This window comes from Coturnix japonica, chromosome Z (assembly GCF_054131305.1).
Source record: "Coturnix japonica strain WE chromosome Z, WE-NBRP24, whole genome shotgun sequence".
Lineage (NCBI taxonomy): Eukaryota > Metazoa > Chordata > Aves > Galliformes > Phasianidae > Coturnix > Coturnix japonica.
In genome coordinates, this window is record NC_140702.1 from 50,870,676 (window position 1) to 50,892,595 (window position 21,920).

General features: G+C 40.1%; 2 protein-coding genes across 3 annotated transcripts; one reads left to right on the forward strand and one right to left on the reverse strand.

Moving 5' to 3' along the window:
- Position 1: 1 nt before the first annotated feature.
- On the reverse strand, positions 2 to 16,720 carry GFM2 (GTP dependent ribosome recycling factor mitochondrial 2). 2 transcript variants are annotated; one of them, XM_015848856.3, is made up of 20 exons: positions 16,379 to 16,720; positions 15,972 to 16,056; positions 14,490 to 14,535; positions 13,249 to 13,346; positions 12,080 to 12,205; positions 11,611 to 11,699; positions 10,732 to 10,820; positions 10,438 to 10,498; positions 10,163 to 10,348; positions 7,690 to 7,770; positions 6,205 to 6,353; positions 5,633 to 5,776; positions 5,444 to 5,543; positions 4,669 to 4,858; positions 3,546 to 3,622; positions 3,106 to 3,244; positions 2,755 to 2,940; positions 1,937 to 2,052; positions 1,526 to 1,708; positions 2 to 1,054 (listed from the first exon to the last, which is right to left on the reverse strand). In XM_015848856.3, the coding sequence occupies exons 1-20, from the start codon at positions 16,451 to 16,453 to the stop codon at positions 926 to 928; spliced, it is 2,349 nt and encodes a 782-aa protein (XP_015704342.2). In that variant the 5' UTR covers positions 16,454 to 16,720; the 3' UTR covers positions 2 to 925. The 2 variants fall into 2 exon arrangements, with proteins under 2 accessions (XP_015704342.2, XP_085386442.1); XM_085530316.1 differs by having other exon boundaries at positions 10,150 to 10,348.
- A 247-nt stretch (positions 16,721 to 16,967) lies between these two features.
- Positions 16,968 to 20,335, forward strand: NSA2 (NSA2 ribosome biogenesis factor). Its single transcript, XM_015848858.3, has 6 exons — positions 16,968 to 17,026; positions 17,207 to 17,394; positions 17,963 to 18,113; positions 18,468 to 18,647; positions 19,347 to 19,539; positions 20,087 to 20,335. The coding sequence occupies exons 1-6, from the start codon at positions 17,024 to 17,026 to the stop codon at positions 20,152 to 20,154; spliced, it is 783 nt and encodes a 260-aa protein (XP_015704344.1). The 5' UTR covers positions 16,968 to 17,023; the 3' UTR covers positions 20,155 to 20,335.
- The last annotated feature ends 1,585 nt before the right edge of the window (positions 20,336 to 21,920 follow it).

The window sequence follows — 21,920 nt, forward strand, 5'->3', positions numbered from 1 at the left end:
CTTGTTGGAGTAGACCTTTATTTTTTAAATCTAGGATGACGAGGTTGATTTCATATCAAACTTTAATTAGAAAGAGGGATTCTTCCCTACAAAGTCTTTATTTTCCTTCAGTTTTAGTTATGTAAAGTTACACATGTAGAAAGTCTGCTCTCTGTATATCAGCATGTCTTGTCATTTGGTACTTTCCTAAATAACTGCGTAACTGCAAATGACAAATTAATGCCCAGCAAATCCAGACCATTTAAAGCTTCCATCAGTCATTTGTAGATGGCAGTAAAATCCTTCAATATACACCAAGGCAGCAGCGGGGACTGCTGTTGTGGTTCTTGTATTTTTTGCTTACTCAGTTTGCAGAAGGACATATCCCAGGTACTTGTTAAAGTAAACTAAAGTGAGTTGTATCCAGTGATACCATATTCCATTTCAAGTTGATTTCTAGCCATACAGAAACATATTTTTATAATTAACAGTGCTTCTTAAACAGTCTCGTATGCAGCTGAAAACGAATCAAGATACAGCCTGACAACGCTGTAGCTACTCATCTATAGGCGTTAACTTACAAACTTTACTTACTATGTAAGAAATAGTCTCTTGTACACACTAAGATGCACGTAGTGCTCATTCCTGTAAGAAGGATTTGCATCACTTCTCATTGTGGTTATCTGTAAGATAAGGATTGCCAAAGCAGCAGATGGTAGCTTCATCTCCTGTCCAGCTGCCCTGCCATTACAAGGCTTTGCAAGAAGAACACGTTCTTAACGTTCCCATGGAAAGTCACAAGCAGAAGTCAGTCATACTGCAGCTGATTCATCATTTACCACAATCAGTTCATCGCAGAAGAACATTCTGGTCTATGTAGGCAATCCCCTGGAAGTATTCAGTGTGGAAGATAGCTTGTATCTATTTTTTCTGCAGAGCGAAGCAGTCACACCAACCCCATCCTCCTCTGAAGAAGCGCATTTTGCTCTTGACTGTTCAGGGCTTGATAGCTGGCCAACTCCAAAGTGAAAGTTGCTGAGCCTGATGTTAAAGAACGCAGAACTGTTGAGTAGCCCTGAAGAAAAAACAGAGAACATGCATCACCTCATGCAGGGCAGAGAGGAGATAAACCAGCAGAGAAGGCTACTATTTGCCTAGGGGAAAAGGGACAGAGTCTTAAGAATATGGCAACATTTTAGTGGATTTTTTTAACATTACTATATTAAAAGTGCATTGCACACAAAAATTAATCTTGTTTTGTTTTTTATTTTTTTAGCTATTCTCTGTAAAATCAGTTTTTACTGCTGCTCTGGCATAAAACTGACAACATATCACTTTAACACACTAAATCACGTTCAAAATACTACTCAGTTTGCAAGCACAGTAACAAAACAGGCTCTAAACCCACACAACCTCCACATAGCTTGCCTCAGACCTCCAATAATTAAAACACAATTAAAAACATCAATTCTGAATTTGCTCATACATAACAGGAAAAGCGATCTGAAGTCTGTAAGTCTTCTTATGCACCACAACAATTACGCACCATCATTTCTGCTAATGGGACGGCTGCAATCACAACTTTGTTATCTTGGCGACTCTGGATTTCCTGAATACTGCCTCTTCGTTGTGCAAGATCAGCAAGTGCTGCGCTGAGGTGATCTTCGCTTACTGTGATTTCCAGGCTCATCAGGGGTTCCAGTATTTGCACACCAGCTTTTTTCAGAGCCTGCATGGAAGCAATGGAGAGTTATGCCAAACCCCTTTTTAAAAACTGACCTAAGAAATGTTGAGTTTGTCAGTGCTGCCACTCACATTTTCTGCTTCCAAAAGCTATAAATTCCCCAAGGAAGGGTTACACTGTTCAAGAACAAATTACCAGGTAATTATATTCCCCTGTCTTCCCAGTGACACATCATGCTCCTGTGCTCTACAACACCACACAGCTTTGCTATACCTTTTGCAAGCAACGGGAGATGCAGGCTGATATCATTGTGTCAGAGGTATCGGGATGCACTGTCAGTGACTGCACTGTCACGTCTATATCCTGAACAGGGAAGCCAAGCAATGGCCCTAACAAGAAAGAAAAAGCAAAAAAAAAAAAAAAGAGCATTAAAAATCACTTTCTTCTCAGAATATCATGACTCAGAGGAGGAAAAAAGTTTCAGGATCAATGTGGAGCTTCTTGCTTTCCTCCTTCCCTTCTCCTCCTCATGAGCACGGCCGGCTACTTGCTGTTGTGTTTTATCATTACCTAGCTCAGCCTGAAGAGAAAGGCATATGGACTCATAACTTCCTTGTTCTCCTTACCAAAAACACAGCTAATGATTTTCAGAACTGAAAGTTCCTGGACACACTCATCCAAACAACTGTTCCCAAACTGTCTTACAAGTTACAACATCTAAAATGCATCTGCTAAAACAAGACATTAACTAAAAAAAAACAACACAAAAACAAAGTAATGAAATCTTTTGTTTAACCTAAAGCCAGAATATCTTCTATATTTTCAACAGAGAATGACTGCAGCAAATTCCATTACCAAAACTGCAGCATTAACCTGCCTCTCTAGTTACCTATTGCTGGTATGGCAAAAGGGGTATGTAGCCCTTTTTGTAGGTAAGGAAATTCCAGAGCTTCCTTTGCACCTGAAGTATATTTATGGTTAATATGTTTTAGCTTTCAAGCTACTGGACTATTCTTTTCCTCCCAGAATCATACTGAATTGATTCCTGCAGAAAAGTCAGACGAATCTAGCTGTTACAGCACTTCCTTTACCTTGAAGGCATGAATTCGTGATTCCATTTTCTACTGCTTCCTGGAGTTGTTTGGGCAGCACCTCAATGACACTCTCAGCGTACTCAATGATGGGTTTGGTCACCGTTCCTTCTCCTGACACAGGCCGCACCTCCAGCTCTGTGGTCACAAAGTGTCTTTTATCTCCGACTACTTTATCCAACACATCTTCAGGAAACAAACAAACAGGAATTTGGTGTGTGTGTGGGGGGGGGCGAGGGGAACAACACAGAAATACGTAACTTTCAGATGAATTTTAAGCAATTAAGTATAACGGAAGACATCAAGCAACAAAACAAGATACAAGATGTTCCTTAGATTCCTTATTTTTACCTGTGGCTTGTGCAGCATTTAAGATGGTTTCTCTGTAGGCTATTTGAAGTGGTCCCAAATATGTCTCTATTCCATATTCACGTTTGATTCGGTCATGAATGATCTCTATGTGCAGTTCTCCCATGCCACAGAGAATGGTCTAGAGAGATGACAGTTAAGACATTAGCTTAAAGAGTACGTAATTCAAATTCTTCTGACCTCATGAATAACTCTCAAAACATGAAGAATATAGGATGACCTCCTTTATTCCATGAAGTATATGTGTACAGGGTTCAATTTTAGTTTGTTTAGAGGCTCACGGCTTTGGTCCTACATGATACAAACATTGAGAGAAGCTTTTCATTCACAGTAATCAAAGGATGTAAACTAAATGAAGGGTGGTCCTGGAAGTTCTAAAATGAAGTTCAATTACAAGGTAAGGAATAGAAGATTCATCTTACCTGCCCTGTGTCAGGATCTGCTTTCACTTTTAAACTTGGATCTTCACGCTGAAGGCAGCTCAATGCATTATCCAAGTCTGTACATAAACAACAAACACTATATCCAAAGAGTCATTGGTAATTTGAGAGTAACAGTGAATCCCTAAACATCGCTTTCCTTGCAGGTTCATACCTTACTCTCAGAAGTATTCTAAGGGACCCTAGAGAAGCATGTATTTTTGTAGACACTCAGCTCAAATTACACACAACTTGCAACTTCATCAAATTAATTGCACATTAGAGAGCTTCCATATCTGATTAGTCTTCTTAAACAGCAAAATTTAATGACACCAAGCAAAAGCTGAACAACTCCACACACAAAGGCAGAAGCTTTTGAATAAAACAACGGTCTCACTTAAAAGTAACAGCTTACTGGAAAAATGACCAGCTTAAATTCTACCACCAAAAATACATTTTTCCTAGTCATATTTTACACTTGTATAAAGACATACATGAAAATGTGCTTCATCAAAGAGTAAAAAGTACCATTCTTTTTTTTATAGATGAGGAAAATTGTCAAGTCTTATACGATTTACCTACGTTTTTAAAGATGAGTTCAACCAGAGGAAGTTAAAATGAAAATAACTTGTTCTGATTCCCCATTATCCTGTACAACCAACATAGAAAACAGCCATAAAATAAAGAACAATGATGGAAAAATAAACTCACAGCTGAAACTGCATTTATCTACTTTACAGCCTTTGGAAAAAAAAAACCAAAAAACCCTAATAGAAACAACTTGCAACCCAGTGGCTCAGACTGCAAGACAGGTGGTTCAAAATCTACGTTCCACCTTGCTCCATCCCATCATACTATAGTGTTTTTCTTTCACCTTCACCCTCCAACCGTGCTCAGCTTTGTTGGAATGCTGATAGATTGTCTACAGGGTAAACTTTCAAAGAGCCAAACAGGTTCTCCGGTACAGATCTTTTTTGTGAAAGACATTAATATTCTAGGCCACACTGCATAGACAAACCCTAACTAGACATACAGCAGTTTTGGTAAGGGGAGACTCTGCAACACGCCATAAAACTGTGACAACCACAATCTATAACACCCTTCCTCCTCTGCAGCTACATTGTACCTTGTTGTTTGGCCATTGAAGGAGGTTCAATGGTGCAGAAGAAGACAGGCTCTGGAACCTCAACGCCTGCCAGCAGAAGTCTCTCTATGTCACCGGTGTTCCTCTGCTCTCCCCCAGCTCTCCTTCCAGCCTGCCGTGCAGCAGCTACAGCTGAAGCCTTTGATGACACTAGGGTATCTCCAGTGGCACTCTATAGATCAGGGATTCCACAAGAGATGAAGCAGCAGGGGCCAGGGGGGTTGTTAAAATGAAACCAAAGTCATAGAGAACAGTACATCAGTACATGAAAATCTGCTTATGCATTCCAGAATAGGTCATATTTTAGAAAATCTGGGCAAATTAATATCGATCCAGCTTGCTCAGGCACTGAAACACTCAATTAGCCAGCTTATGGGAGCATGGAACAGGCGTATTTCAACTTAAATTGTTGATTTTTTAAAACTAACTTTCAACAGCGCTCTGAGGCCTTCCTAAGTCATTACACAGCATTGGTACTGTGAAAGTTACACTGTAAACATAAGGTCAGAACCCTACTAAAATACAATGTCTTGAGGTTCAGTTCTTTCCACCTACCAGCACAGACCTTCTCACATCATTTATTTACATTCCTGCACCATAATTTTTCAGTTTAGGAGGAAGTGTATGCATGTATACTTAATGCAAACTCACAATGTAACAACAATCAAGAAACAAACACATGTGAGACAGAATAGCAAGGAGGTGGAAGACACTCTAGTAAAACAAGCTTTCTTTACAAACAAGTACTTTCAATCACCTGTTTCAAACCAACAGCAAGGGCAATGTTTCCAGGCATTAGTGATGGTATTTCAATTTGTTGGTCAGCAAAAGGCAAGAGCAGACGGCTCATCCTCTCCCTGTAAATTAAATCATTTAACTGTTCATGACTTCAACAGGCATCCAAACATGACACTAAGCCACAGCCCCACAGCCTGCTTTTACTCACGTGCAACTTTTGTTAATATTATATACAGCTGACTGAGGTTTCAGTGAACCTGAATAAATGCGAATGAAAACTAATGGTCCACGACATTTATCATGGAGAACCTTAAATGCCAGGGCACACAGGTCATCATCTTTGTACCACTGCCTGCAAAACAGAGACCACAACAAAAAGCACACCTGTAGGATTAATCCACCTCAAGCCTGTGTTAACATAAATGTCCACTCTCTTAAGAACCTGTATGTTTCTAATTGCAGTATCAGTAGAGACATTTTATATATGTTCGTATACGAAATATGCTAACCTAAGCTGTAACACATGGTAGAGTTTATGTGATTCAACCAACACTAGAGATGATCCCCAGACTCCAACTGCAGTATTCTCAGACTAAAAGGCTTTGGAACCGCAATTGCACGCCAGGTTCAGTACTTGAGTATTTTTAGGTCTGCACATCTTTATTGTTATTTAACATCTAAAACCAGTAAAGACATTAGCGGTCAATATTATTTTCTCCATTTATACTTTTCCTGCTTGCTTTTCCTTTTTGTTGACCCTCCCTTTCTTACTCCACTTACAGAAACTCATAGGAACGCTCATGAGGTGCAGGCAAATACATAGTAATAGCATCCAGTAATGGCTGCACTCCTTTGTTCTTCAATGCGCTGCCACAGAGCACTGGTACAGCTTTCTGAGATAGCGTGACTCTGCGTATGGCAGACTGGAGCTGTGGGAAAAAAAAAAAAGAAAAAGAAAAAAGGCTTTCTGTTAAATTTTGGACAGCACTTTAACCTTAGCATTCCAGCCACCAGATATTACTATCACATTTTGCACACAGACCTAGGAAATGACAAGGTACTTTATAGATTTTTTTTCATTTACAGAAAAAAAAAAATAACAAAGAATGTTTACTACAGGTAAACAGTGCCCTTTTCACTTCATTAAGTATGACAACAAGACTATTAGTGTGTAAAAAATGCACAAGGACAATCTAACAGACTTCAAACAATGTACTAAAATACCACTTTGACATCTAAGTTATTGCCCCGTAATCAGCAAGCTTTGCACTCAGCAGTAAGAGTTGATGAAGTGAATCCAGAAACTGTTTGGGAATAGGCCGGTTATAGCAAGTAATGCACACAACACTGAGTAAAAAAGATGACTGAAGCCACCATGTTTGTCTTGGACAGCAGGGGTCTGCATGGACAGTACACTGTGCTCTTGCAGGGCAGTGCCATCTGCAAGCACACAAGGTTGGCTGATGGACAACCAAACTACTTACCAGAACTGCTGTCAGTAACTGCCCTTGCATGCACAGTGCTGCCCAACACCTCCCGTTAGCTGGAGGTAGACTGCAAAGGCCCAGTTTCCAAGTCCAATAAGGGTTAATTGCTTCATTAAATTACTCAGAAGAATCTTGTTTCAAGATTTTAAACAACGCTGATTTTTGCTCATGTCTTTTCATTTGAAGATGTTACTTTCACTCTGATTATAAGCTTTGCCAGCACCTACTCCTCAATTTAAAGGTATCTATGCTGTGTTGTTTTAGCAGTCAGAATTTGGCATTGCATTTAAAAGTTCTCATCTTTCCTGTGTAACAACCTTATTGGGAAATCCCATTTATTCCAGTACAAACTTGACAGGAATCAATTGGTTATTTACAGACAAGAATAATTAATTCATTCACTTCTACCAATTAGAAAAGTAATTTAGCAAGGCTGTCGTTTTCCAGTCAGAGCATGCGAGATGGTGCTACTAAGTTCAAACTAAGGAAAAAAATCACTCTTTTCTATTATGGAAGTTTTGCCTCACCAGTTTCAACGTGTCATGCCAACTCCTAGCCACTGAAATGCTACTTCTGCTAGTGAGACTCTGTAGCTTAAATGTATTTTGCTCTAAATTCACAATACTATCAAATCACTACAAAAGCTGGTGAATTTTTTGTTGGTTAAAAAATGCACAACTTTAAAATCATATCAGCACATGCTAAAGGCAAGTAGCCCCGACCTTCAGAATAACAGTCAGTGAACTTTTATTTACAAATAACAAAAGGTAAAAATTACCTTGTCAGGTGGTATTAGGTCAAAATTTTCACTGTATTCTCCTAGGATCAGTTCAGCAAATTCATCATCTAGATCTGCAACCTTCAACAGAAATAGTTTTGCTTTATTATTTGGTATGTAGTACTTTCCACATAGGTCACCAATCTTAGGTAGTTGAAAATACAGTAAAATAGAGAAGGAACTAAGCTTTTAAAGATATCAGAGATCATAAACTTAAAACAAGCAGTGCTGAAGATACATTTCATGTCTCACATCTCAACTCAGTTATTATGTGTCCCCAAAAATATTGTGACAGCCATGGAGGGCACAACTGAATATATTCTGAGCTGTAAAAAAGCTGAAGTCTGGACTAAGCAGGAAGTGACCTTTGTGAGCTAATGGATACAGCCAGAAAAAAAAACAACAACCAGACAAGCCTTCAGGGCATTTTGACCTTCTTCATGTCAGAAGCTTGTAGGTCTAAGAGATCATCTGTGCTTTCAGACTGTTCTGATTAGCTTAAAAATTAAATATACTTCAAACCTTGACTCACATACACTTTTGCTCCACTGCACATACACTAAAGTACTATGCTCCCTCCAGTAGCTATGACAGCAATTGACAAAATATAGAAAGAAACCATTGATAAGCAATTAGAAGACTAATTAAGCCAACAGATAAAACAGGAGAGCAAAGAAATCTTGTGTTCATGTGGTTAAATGGAAGCCGAGTTTACAAGATGACCAGTAGTCAAATTACTAAATTTTATATTTTACACTTCTGATAAAAATAATATTATTAGAAGTAGAGAAAAAACTATTTTAGGAACACAAAGTTATCTGAATTATCACTCTACTGGGCCACCCCATCCTGCTTCAGGAAGGACCTACAAGCTAAAGAAAAAAAAATACAGTAAAAATATATAAAAAAAAGTCTTGAAAACCATTGTTCTTATCCAGATTTCTATCTGAGATTTCTTAAGAGAAGAAGCTGAGCAACCACATTCCCATTTAAAGCCTGAATATTCTGAAAACCAGGAATGTTTGTGTTTTACAGAACTCGGAGCAAGTCAAAAGGGATCACTCAGACTGATGTTTATCAGGGAACAGAAAGCCCAGCATCACCTACATACCAGCAATATGTGGCCCAAATCTGCATGGAAGGCACTTCTCATAGCAAAATGGCTCAAAACCTCTGGCAAACATAGCTGTTAATTTCACATATTTTTGCATATAAAGCATACATTTGGATGTAGCTGCTACTACATTTCTAAGGCTGTATAAAAGCAATTAAAGTTCTAGGCTGCAGAAAAGCAAACAGAATACAAAATCATGCTTTTAACTTGGAGATAAGATGTGCTTGGGGTCTCTCAAGTACAGCCAGCTCTTACCACTGTATTGACACAGAACAAGGTGGGACTTTAAAGTATTAGCTCAAAGAAACCATTGGAAAGGAACTACTTCAAAGGCTCTGCACAGCCCACAGGCACACTTTCACTTTATTATTCTTCAACACTTCTAAACTGTCTCAACTCTGCAAAACCTGTCAGATGTCAGGATCAAGCAAACTATGCTTCTATTACAATTTCTTCTCTTCAAGGGATGACAATCTATGGGACATATTTATATCCTTCTTATCTCTCCCACAAACTTAATGGATGGATCTGGTATTTATGATGAGATCCAGTCTCCTCTAGCACAGCATTTAGCATCACTTGGAAAAGACTCTGACATCCCATCCAGTTTCTAGCTGTCATTCCAGAAGGGTATGAAAAAGCTGCAGGTTCTGGGTTTGAACCCACTGTGAATGTTCCAACTATCTTTGGAGATTTAAGATGGCAAAAGATGCCATGTTAACAATCTTAATATTAATTTGGGGCCTATTTTTTAACTGTTTAATATGCTATATAAGCAAGAGTACTGAGTGGATAAAGGCAAGCAGTTATCACAATCTACTCACCCTCTACTCGTGAGGCTACATCTTAGACACTGTGATTTTAGGTTTCCCAGCACAAAATAAATTGAGAAACAGTGGGAAATCCAGCTGAAAACAACAAGGTGGTAAATCAAAATGCAGTGGGAGTCCCAGAGAAATGAGTTTGTCTACCCTGGAAAAAGGAAGGCTGTATATACTGCCTCCTACTACCCACAATCTGAAATGATTTTTCAGGGAAAACAAAGCCAGATTCTTTACAGAGATAGGTGCTCAAGGAAAGGATGAGAAGTGCTGCCATAACAACTCAGGAAATTTCCATACCGACAAAAAGAAATAATGCATCTACAAGAATGATCAAACGCTGGGACATGTTGCCTAGAAAGACTAAATTTCCATCCCTAGAGACCCCGAGAGCACAGATGAACACTGCCCAGAGAAACCTGATTTAAAGATGAAATTAGCTGTGGTTTTAGCAAATTGCTGTACTGGATACCCTCAAAGGTCCCTTTGTTCTAAATAACAGTTTTAAATGTATTATGCATTTACTTTAGAACTTTACTTGTTCTATTAAGGTATTTCTAGCATCCTGGACTTCTTGGAACAGGTTGGGATCATCTGATTCTAGCAGTGGCTTTTGCTCAAAAACTTTTCCATCATCCAAATCAGAAGTAGGTTTCCAAATCATCTGCTCCTTAGTCACAACATCGACCAGCCCTCTGAAGGTTTTGGCTTCCCCAATGGGCAACTGCAAGTAGAACAGAAATTTTAGAGAGTTGAATAAAATTAATAAAGGTGTTCAGTTCAAAAGAAATGCAGGTAAATTTCTAAGCTTACCTGTAAAAGCAGAGGTTTTGTCTTCAACTTCTGTTTGATACTCTCAACAGCATATGTAAAACTGTATTAAAATAATAGATATGGTTACAACAAATTTAATGACAGTAAAAAAGGGTACTCTTCTTTGTTGTAAAAAGTACTCCTATGACTACATAGCATATGTAGCCATTAAAGATGTGTACAGTACAAACTAACATAAATCACGAGTTCCGTGCTTAACAGAACAACTTTAACTTGATCAGAAACATTCTATCATGAGATTTTTAACAGCGATTAAAACAACTATATGAATACCTTGCCCTGCTTTTGTCCATCTTGTTCAAAAAGCAGATTCGTGGTATCTGATGTTTGTCTGCTTGCCTCCACACTGTCAGAGTTTGGGCCTACACAAAAAGGCAAAATGGTAACAATATTGACAGAAGAACTATATGTACATATCCTAAGATGAGAGGACAAGCATCTTTCCTTCATCTTATATTCCTGCAGCTGAGAGATTGAGCTCAGAGCAGAGAGGGGAACTGCGCTGATTTTGTTGTGACAAGCCCTTATCTAGCCACACAGGAAATCCACAAGCAGCTTTGTCACAGCTCTTCCTTCATCTGTTGTCTTTCCTCCACTAAGGGATGAAAGAGGAAATGAAGAGAACATAAGCACTACATGAATGCTTTAAACATGTGACTAACACTGACCAAGAGTTCCTTCATCTTCTACGTAGGGAAAAGATAAGTATTAAATTTAGTGTTCCATATGACGTAACTTTTCTATGGAATTGAACCTTCACGTCAAAGTCAAACACTAGCCTGGCTACACCATTTCTGCACTATGCCCAATGAGCTCATTTAATAGGGCAGAGTGGAGGGGGAAATTCTGGGTGAAAATTATTTATTTTTCAAATGGAATCAGAAAATGAGATGTGAAGGATGCCCATTACTATCCACTGCTGGAGCTAGCCAGAAGCCATCACATCAATCTGCATTTGTAAAGAAAAAAAAAAAAAAAAAAAGTCAAAACAACAAAAGAAAACAGTAACTAAAGCAACAACAGATAACAGAGATCAGAGGGAACCCTGATTATTTTTCCCTCGTTACCATAGGAATTCCTATACACTTGAGGTAATCATTCCAGACTCTTTCAAGTAATTTGGGAATAAAAAAAGTGACCAGTCATTTTTACCTCAACACCAGCTGAAGCATCAAACACTGCTACTGCTCCATCCAGGACTCTCAAGCAACGTTCAACTTCAACTGTGAAGTCCACATGACCTAAAAAAAACAATTGAAACAACTCAAATTCATAACCTAAACCTCAATTATCAGAATTCAAACAGGCAACACCAACAGATCATTATAATTTATTTTTTTTTAATGTTTAAAAACACATCATGATTACCACCTTACCTTTCAGGGAATTACACCTTCAAATCCTTGAAACATACAGGCTGTCCCTGAGCTAACCTTAAACAAGTCAGAACAGGCTGCAGAAAACAGTAACTAGACAAAGGTCAACAGAGCTCAGTGCAGGCTTATTTACTGCAGCAATTGAATCAGCCAAATATCGCACTGTATTCAGGACCTCAGGTCAGCAGTGCCTCACCTCATCTACTCTCTCATGTTATTACATGTGTACCATTGAAGTACAGTACCTGGGGTGTCAATCAGATTGATTCTGTAGTCCTTCCAGTCAAAAGTAACAGCAGCAGACTGAATGGTAATACCGCGTTCTCGCTCTTGTACCATAAAATCTGTTACAGTGTCTCCATCATCAACATCTGCGAGCAGAAAACAGGATTACAGCTGAGTACATAAATAATCCAAAGGCTGAAGCTGTCTTAAAATAAAGATAGTGAGAGACATTTGGATATACTTTCCCTTTTGTAAACGATCAAGTTATGAAAACAGCTCTAAGTCATGGAATTATAACATCAGCTCATACACTCAGCTTGCCAATGTATGGAACAAACTGTTTGTAGGTCGAAAACAAGCAATTCCATCAACCCTTTTTCATTTTTAATCAAAGAACAACACTGTGTAGAAGCTTAATCAAGCAACATTGTGAGAAACTTAAAAAATCATAGCAAGGCCCAAAATAATGAATAAATGACACTTTTGAAATGAGAGGCTGCTCTTCGTATACAGCCTGACATTTAAAAATATAATAGCTGAAACTCAATAACGTTAGACTTAGGTTTAAGAAGCTAAGGATTTTTATTATTTTTAATAAAAAGAGAGAAAGTACCATACTTTCAAACAAGCATGCCACCACGTTCAATCACTCCTGAAGGCTCACACCTTCTAACATTCTCCTGTGCAGTAGAGGAAACACCACTAAATTTAAAATGTCAGAAGTACCATAAATGAAGGCTGCTTTGATTTCCTCAGTATTAAAAGATTTCAGTGAGAGTTGGTGAAGAAAGGAATTCTTCCTGTGCTAGGACTTAAATATAGATTAATTTTTGTTAATCTGGTCCCTTGACATGTCAAAATGGATCTGGAGGAGCAGCTTTGCCAAAACAACCAATGAACAATACGTAAAACAAAAAGAACGTTTGAGTAAGTGTTAAACAAATAGCAAGGTGTGAAAAGACAAAGAGGAAAAAAATGAATCAATAAGCTGTCAACTGCTTTAGAATTGTAAGGGCAACCACATTCAAATACAATAGAAAACACATTATGCCTTCATTACGTTCAAGAACAACTTTGAAACAAAAGGCTTCTATGCTAAAAATTGCACCACCAATCTCACTGCATGAGATTGCCACAATTGTAACATCACAAACAGCTATGGAAATAAAAAAATACATATATTGCTAACCTCCGAGTGTCCTTATGTATCCGGAGTAATACAGCATTCTTTCTGTTGTTGTTGTTTTCCCTGCATCAATGTGGGCCATGATACCAATGTTACGGATTCTGCATAAAGCAAAAACACAGCTTTTACTACGGCACTTTTTTTCCAGTAATGTTTTTTTTTGGCATGAACAATTCACACTTGCTAAGCATAACACAGAAGATGAATAGGGTTTTTTTCCTCTGTCACTTAACTGATAGAATGCACATGCTGATTCTGAAGTATGATAGCACTGAAATGGTGAATTTTCTTCAAAGTGGCAATAGCTAGTAGTTCCGGAACACATTTCCACACTTCACTTCTGTACCTGCTTGGCCTTATTCTGCACTCATATGTTCCCTCTATTGTTGGAAACAGCCCCATTACCTTCTTGTATGTTCCAGCCCCTAAATCCTGGTGACTAAAGCAGTCGATTGCACGTATCACCGAATCACAGGACCACAGAGGCTGTAAGGGACTTCTGGAGATCATATGCCCAGTCCCCCACAACAGAAGGTTCCCTGGGGTAGGCTGCACAGGAAGATGTTCAGGAGGGTTTTGAATATCTGCAGTGAAGGAGACTCCACAGTCCCTTTAGGCAGCATGTTGCAGTGCTCTGTCACCACCACAGTAAAGCTTTTCCTCATGTTTGTATGGAACTTTCTGTGTTCCAATATGCGCCTGCTGCCCCTCTGACCTGTTGCTGGGCACTTGCCCAGAGGCTTCCAAGCAGCCCTTCTCATTGCAGGCTTGTGATCAGCTGTCATCTTCACAATTAGCTGAATTAGCCCTCAAGACAGAGGCAGTCTTATAAAGGAACTGCACCCCTCATGTCATTTCTATGACAGCCCAGCCCAGCTCACCCCTAATTGCTTTGCCCTCATTAATAAGGCTGTCATCTCTATAGCTAAACACAAGGAATACAGAGCCGCCCATGGTGGTGAGCTACATGCCAAGAAGCTCCTCCCTCTCATTTACCCATCAGCAATCACTGTGAACTTTGAACTTCTCTAAGACAACATTTTTCATTTCAACCCAAGAGATCACAACTTTTTCAGTTCAAGATCTGACACTTATACTGAAATGTCAGAAAGCTGAAAGCAAGGAAGTATGAACTGCAATTTAAAACAGGTATTTAAGTAACACAAATAGCAATAACCCTTGTAATTGTACATCAGTGCCCCTCACTATCAGTTATATAGGGAGAATAAGCTGCAAAGACGTACCTGGATATATGAGGATTAATAACAGAACGCAGAGATTTAACATCTCCTGGAGACAAAGAAAACAAAAAAGACTTGTCAGACTGATCCCAACTAGAAATTATTGATTTTAACACAATTAAGTGAATTAAGAAAACTTTTAAAAATCTTACCAAAGAGCGATCTTAACAAAGAGAGTCACAATTTACCAGAATCAAAGATTGAGAGTCACAGCTTCTGAAAACTCCTAATTCTCACACATCCCAAATTACTAAAGATATGTATTTGACTTTCACAACATCTCTCACTCCCTTTCACACATGGAACTCTTCAGAACTTTAACTTAGAAACATCAGGAAAATCACAACACAAGGAAAAAAAATATATATATATATATATAATCAGACCAGTAGAATCATAGAATTGCTCACGTTGGAAAAGACCTTAAAGATCACTGAATCCAACCACAACCTAACCATACTAAGCTAACTAACAACCCTCTGCTAAATCATGTCCCTGAGCACCACATCCAAATGGTTTTTCAACACATCCAGGGATGGTGATTCAACCACCTCCCTGGGCAGCCTATTCCAGTGCTTAACAACCCTTTCTGTAAAGAAGTTTTTCCTGATATCCATCCTAAACTTACCCTGGCACAACTTGAGGCCATTTCGCCTTGTCCTGTCACCTGTCACCAGTGACGAGAGACCAACCCTGCTCTCGCTGTAAGCACCTTTCAGATACTGGAAAGGAGCAGCCTCCTCTTCCCAGACTAAACAGCCCCAGCTCCTTCAGCCTCTCCTCATAGGGCATATTCTCCAAGCCCTTCTCTGGACCTGCTCCAGCACTTCCATGTCCTTTCTGTACAGAGGTGCCCAAAACTGAACACAGTACTCGAGGTGAGGCCTCACCAATGCTGAGTACAGGGGCAGGATGACTTCCCTAGTCCTGCTCACCACACCATTCCTGACACACACCAGGTTGCCGTTGGCCTTCTTGGTCTCCTGGCACACTGCTGGCTCATATTCAGCCGACTGCCCATCAGTACACCAAGGTCACTTTCCATCAGGCAGATTTCCAGACACTTTTCCTCAAGCCTGTAGGGTTTCATGGGTTTTTCATGACCAAATGCAGGACCTGACACTTGGCCCTATTGAAATTCATACAGTTGACCTTAGCCCATCAATGCAGTCCATCCAGGTCCCTCATACTTCATGCATTTATTGGACAGGGATTACTGCAGCCTCCGTAGCTAATCTGGCTTTTTATCCACCTGTGTTTTTCCTTTTTCTTATTTCCTAAATCCTTATACCACAAAACTACTGAGAAAACAGCAGCAATACAAAACCATTCTTCCCAGTCCTTGTACCTTTTAACCACTCTGTGTTTCAAATGCCAAATATTACCAACAAAACTTTGCAGGCGTTCTTACTCACTTCTCAGTAACTCCTAGTATTAAGTCATAAATTAAATTTAGAAGCATAAAAATATAATTTACAAGCATACCTGGTGGAGAGCTGTAGTTTCTTACACTGCTGTTTTGCTGCTTCATACTTAGGACTGTTACTTTTGGCTTCCTGAAACACACATGCTGCCAATGGAAGGAAAAAGAGAAAACACACGTAATTGTCATCATAATGAATTCATAACATGATTATTGATTTGTAGGCATAATTTTTCCAGTTGTAGAAAATGAATTTTAAACAAGATCTGAATCAACTGATGCTTATTAGGTATTTACATAAAGTGAAACTGTCACCTGTGTGGAAGCAGAAGCGCTTAAGGCCTGAGCTTAAATAAGAGCCCAGCCTCAACAACATTCAGGAAGCCCAATAAACATGGTTTCCTTGTTGTAACATGGGTGATCTCCTCAAATTCACGCTGAAAGCATTAACATCTGTGAAGGCATTTACCTGGCTGCACAAACGTGACCACTTCAGTGACAATTTCGGTGCATTCCCTGACAACTTCCTCATGATTCTCCACATTCTGAGGCTGCACCACAGGCCCGCTGCCTTCTAAAAGCCGTGTCTCCTCTGTTTCCACACGACTACATCAACACCTTGGCACCTCAGGTTGCTGTTTCTCTGGCCTGCCTGCAGCAGCAGCGCCTCACAACCCACTCACACACGGTTTCTGGCCACAGAAACACCCCCTTGTACTCTGGAAGGCGGTGAAAATTGAGCTTTTTAATTAACAAAATGCTACATCGTTAAAGTGACCGCAGCGCAGCGCTCATGAGCAGGCCGCGATCCGCCCCGGAAGGTGCGCGCCTCATTGTGCTCCCCCACAGCCAACCCATCTTCCTCAGTCCCACCGCTAACCAACACACACAGGCTTTAACTAACAGCCACTACGGCTTTTTCCGCACATTTCGTCTCTTTTCTGCCACGCCGAGCCGAGCCGCAGCCCTAGGGACCAGCAGGGTGCCGTCCGTCCCCAAGGCGGAACCAAAGAGCCGTGGGGATCGTTTCCACCTGGGGGCGGCCGGAGGAAGTAACAGGCCTTTTGGTTGAGCACGGGAGAGCGGCGAGGAGGGAGGACGACGTGTGGCCGCCATGGTGAGAGCGGGGCTGGGAACGCGGCGGGCCGGATGGGGACCGGGACCGGGGCTGGGGCTGGGGCTGGGGCTGGGGCCGGGACCGGGACCAGAGGTGGCCCCGCTGCCCCGCGCTGCTGTGGTGCTCCCCGGCCTCGTCCCGTTGTCGTGAGGCTCTAAACACTTTACCCTATGCCCACAGCCGCAGAACGAGTACATCGAGCTACACCGCAAGCGGTACGGATATCGGCTGGATTACCATGAGAAGAAGAGGAAGAAAGAAGGGCGAGAGCCTCACGAGCGCTCCAGGAAGGCCAAGAAGATGATAGGGCTGAAGGCTAAGCTGTACCACAAACAGCGGCACGCCGAGAAGATCCAGATGAAGAAGACGTGAGTAACGTTGTCCTAGCGTCGTGCTGGTGCCCTGTGTCTGCAAGATCGAGACAGCCTTGTACTTCTTATATGTTGCTTAATTGTGGGAGAGAGTGCTTAAGACACTTCTGATAGCCTCTTTTCTCTGTGCCTCTTTCTTCTTTTTTTTTCCCCTTACCATTGCAATGAATGACTCTGTTCCTAAAAGCATTCCTTAGCATATGTGTTAATTAGCAGTAGTGATTGCAATTATGTAATCGTAGCAGAATACAAAAGTGGTATATTGGCTTTCAGTCTGATGACAGCATGACTACAGGACATGCTTGCCCATGTCTGTACTTTGCTTTAAGCCAGTTCATTGGTAAGAGTCTTATACTGTGGTCTGAACAAACTGAGCAGGCTCTAGTCTGTCAGCTGTTGTGTTAAGAGAAATTACTGCCTTCCTATGAAAAGTATGTAGGCACTGTTCCTCAAATGTAAATGCTGTGTTAACTTTAGGGAATATTTTGAATAGGCACAACCTAAGCTATTGCATCTCAAAATTTGCTTCTTTTCTGATTTTAATACTGTTTGTTTCTCCTTGCAGAATTAAAATGCACGAAAAGAGAAATACAAAGGAAAAGAATGAGGATAAGACTCCTAAAGGAGCTGTACCAGCGTACCTGCTGGACAGAGAGGGCCAGTCCCGGGCTAAGGTTCTCTCTAACATGATCAAACAGAAACGAAAAGAAAAAGCTGTAAGTAGATGGATTAATTTCAGATACTTAGTATTTCTCGTGGTAATCACTACCACTCCATACTACCATAATTACTGTGTTACTGATGCTTAAGTGGCTTGCAGCTTGCAGGTGAGGTCTAAGCATTGATGTGCAAAAGCTAAAACTTTGAATAGGTTAGTCGCCTTGAGCAAAGTAAGCATGTGCAAAGAGTTGATTTCCATAAACCTGAATGCTAATTAAAGTAAGTAGCTATTAGTTGCGTAAAATACGTGGTTTACAGCAACTCTGATTAGTTAAATTGTATTTTATACTTTGATTGTCCGGTCTCATAGAGAAATGGCACATACCTAATGACAGTTGTGTTTCCTGTAGGGCAAATGGGAGGTTCCTGTGCCAAAGGTCCGTGCACAGGGAGAGACTGAAGTTTTAAAAGTGATTCGTACTGGAAAGAGAAAGAAGAAGGCCTGGAAGAGAATGGTTACAAAAGTTTGTTTTGTTGGAGATGGCTTTACCAGGAAACCTCCGAAGTATGAGCGATTCATTCGACCAATGGTAATGTTCTTGAAACTTTCAAATATTTAGGTACTAATTATTTTAACTTATATGTTTTGAGTTTGGCAAGGACTCACAGAATGGCTCTGGATGGAAGGGACCCATCTAGACCATCCTAGTAAGTGAGGTAAAGTAAAATGAAGTTTTATGTAGGAACTTCCTTCTGTGCTAATGCACTTGATTACTACTGAGTTAGAATGTTTGTATTGCTTTCCTTTCTGAAACCTGAACTTAGACTAGCTGGAGGTAGCCCTGCAGTCTGCATTGGAATATTTACATCCTGACTCACATAACTGAGATGACATCAATAAGTTTAAGCCATGAGCTCTCAAATTAGCATGGAAGATCTTCAGCAGAAGCACTTCAGAAGCTGCTGTCTTTTTCAAGCTGCTATGATTGTGTCAGCTGCAGGGGCAGCTCTGTTGTCAGGCTCATGTACTCCCTCCTGTCTGTTAAAAAAGCTGCATTCTGAAGCTACCCATTTAAAAAAAAAAAAAAAAAAAGCACCTAACCTTGTCATTAATCAGGTTCTTTAACAAACATTCTATAGTAAGCAAGCAATTTTCTATGTTCTGGCTTGTTTCATTCTTCCCAGTCTCGTAAAATGTATAAATCTGAGGACGTAATGCTAGAAATGTTAAATTAGCTCTGAGGACTTGAAGTATATATACTAATGTTTTCTAACACCTTGTGCTACAGGGCTTACGTTTCAAGAAGGCACATGTGACACATCCTGAACTTAAAGCTACTTTTTGCCTGCCTATCCTTGGTGTAAAAAAGAATCCTTCTTCTCCTTTGTATACAAGTCTGGGTGTAATTACCAAAGGTACCGTCATTGAAGTGAACGTGAGCGAACTTGGTCTTGTGACGCAAGGGGGCAAAGTTATTTGGGGTAAGTACTTAATCTAGTAGCACTGCAGAACAAGTTTTAAGTCTTTATTGCCTGAGTGTATTGTGAAGTCCGTGTCTTGTCATAATTAATCCCTGTTGAGTTTTGGTTGTAGCAGAAGCAACTGCAGGACAGCTTTAAGAAGTTTTAATCTTAGGCTTTCAGTTCACACTTTGAACATCAAATTAGGTGGAACCCAGAAAAAGGAATGTGAATTATGAATGATTATGCCATGTTTTCAATGAAAGTCATGTGTACAAATACCTTCATTGAATCAGACAAACTTCTTTTACCAGTGAGGCTGACTTGGACTGTGACAGAACCTATGATGTTTATGAATTCCTTGAGGTTCTGGGTATGTTACAAAGACAGCCTGATCACGATATTTTGAGAACTGGTTTGCAGCTCATCAGAAAGTGCATTTAGATTCACAGTGCATTCAATTTTGAAGCAGGAATTTCTTCCACTTCCAAGGGGGCTTGTGGATTAAGTTTTCAAAATGGAAGAATAGTAATTTACTGTATGACTTTTAATTTCCTTTTCTCTTTAGGAAAATATGCACAAGTCACTAACAATCCAGAAAACGATGGCTGTATTAATGCAGTTCTGCTCGTCTAAATTGCTTGATGCTACACACTGGACACCACTTTCTACAACATCAGGGGGAGTTTCAGCAATTCTGGGAGATCTCTGAAACCTTCAACCATGCTGACCTTTTAAGCGTGCCAGAAAAGACTGTTGTATTTAAAATCTGAGTTATCTATCTCACCATTGTCCAAATAAAGAGATTCAATTTTCATATTTTGCTATGTTATGGATTTTGTCTTAACCTTCATGACTGTAGAGTAGCAGTCAAGCGGCTTGGGTTATTTTCTATAAATATTTAGCTCACATTCCTATTGACAGGAAATACAGCCATTATCACCTGCGATGAGTTACTGCAAAGCTGAAGTTAGGCAGATATTTAAGATCACAGGTGCTATGTGAGAGTGCAGGAAGGGAAGTGTATTAGAATCACAGAATGGCTTGGGTTGGAAGGGACCTCAAGGATTAATGGGTTGTAATACCCACTGCTCCAGGCAAGGTTGACCAGTCTTGAACACCTGCAGCATTGGGGGCATCCACAGCTTCTCTGGGCAGCTATGCCAGCACCTCACCACCCTCTCAAGGAAAGACTTCCCCCTGCCATCCAATCTGAATCTTCCATCTTTTAGTTTAAAACAATTCCCCTACACCACTGGCCTGTGTAGAAAGTTGATTTCCCTCCTGTTTGTAATATTCCTTTCAATATCAGAAGGCTGGAATGCAAGAGCGGCATAACAATACTGATATTACAATTCACTGTAGCTATCTTGGGTGCTTTTAAGAAACATTAAAGTGAAACTAAAGTCACAAGCATCAGCTGGTAATGTATATTTAGCTTCCATCTTCAGAACACAGGAAACAAGCTGCTTTTACACTGACTTCTTCCACTCAAGAATTTAGTAGTAGATTAACTAAGCACCATCTGTCACTACAAACACACACTGATACGCACCATTTATTCCTATTTTTACATAGTACTCCACGCAGTCTGGGGGATTGTTTTTAAACACAAAAGAGGCAGCTACCTGCACCTGCCATACCTGCAACAGGCTACAGGAATAGGCAGTCTGAGTATCAGATGATGGCAGATAGATGATAAAATTTGAAAGGAGCTGCTGAAACTGTCTAAACATCCTACTTAAAGAAGGACTCAACTCTAGTGGTCTGAGGGACCACTTTTAGACAGGTTTTAATTATCTCTAGGGATGGTGACCTACCCTGGGCAACATGATCCAGTGTTTGACCACCCCGAGTGTTTATAAAAGTTAGGAAGTTTAATGGAATTTTCTTCACCTTGTTACTGAGCTCCACTTTGTTAGTTCACCAGTTTCCCCTGGCCTGGACTCTGCACTGCAACTTACTACGGTTCTTGTTTATTTGTTCCTGCAGTGGTAAGTGATTCAAAACTAAAAGGAGGTCACAAGCCAGTGTGTAATTTGCTTGGGGAGAGGACATTTTGTCAAAATGTTACATTAGCTTTTAATGCACTTTAATAACATAAATAAACTCAGCTGCCTCAAGAGCACTACTACATTTTGCGTTGTAAATACATGGCTTGTTGGCTGAGTAATATAATTATTGCCAACCAAATTACATTTTAATACTACACAGAGAGTTGGTTAAGTTTATATAAACAACGCAGGATGATGGAAACTGCAAAATGCATATGGTAAGCGTACTTCTCAAAGAGCTGAAGAATAGGCTATTTGTAAGATGCACAAGCTAAGTAAATACGGTACTTAAAACGAAAAAGTACAGGAATTCTTTTTCAATTTATATACTTACAGCGTTTAAAGATC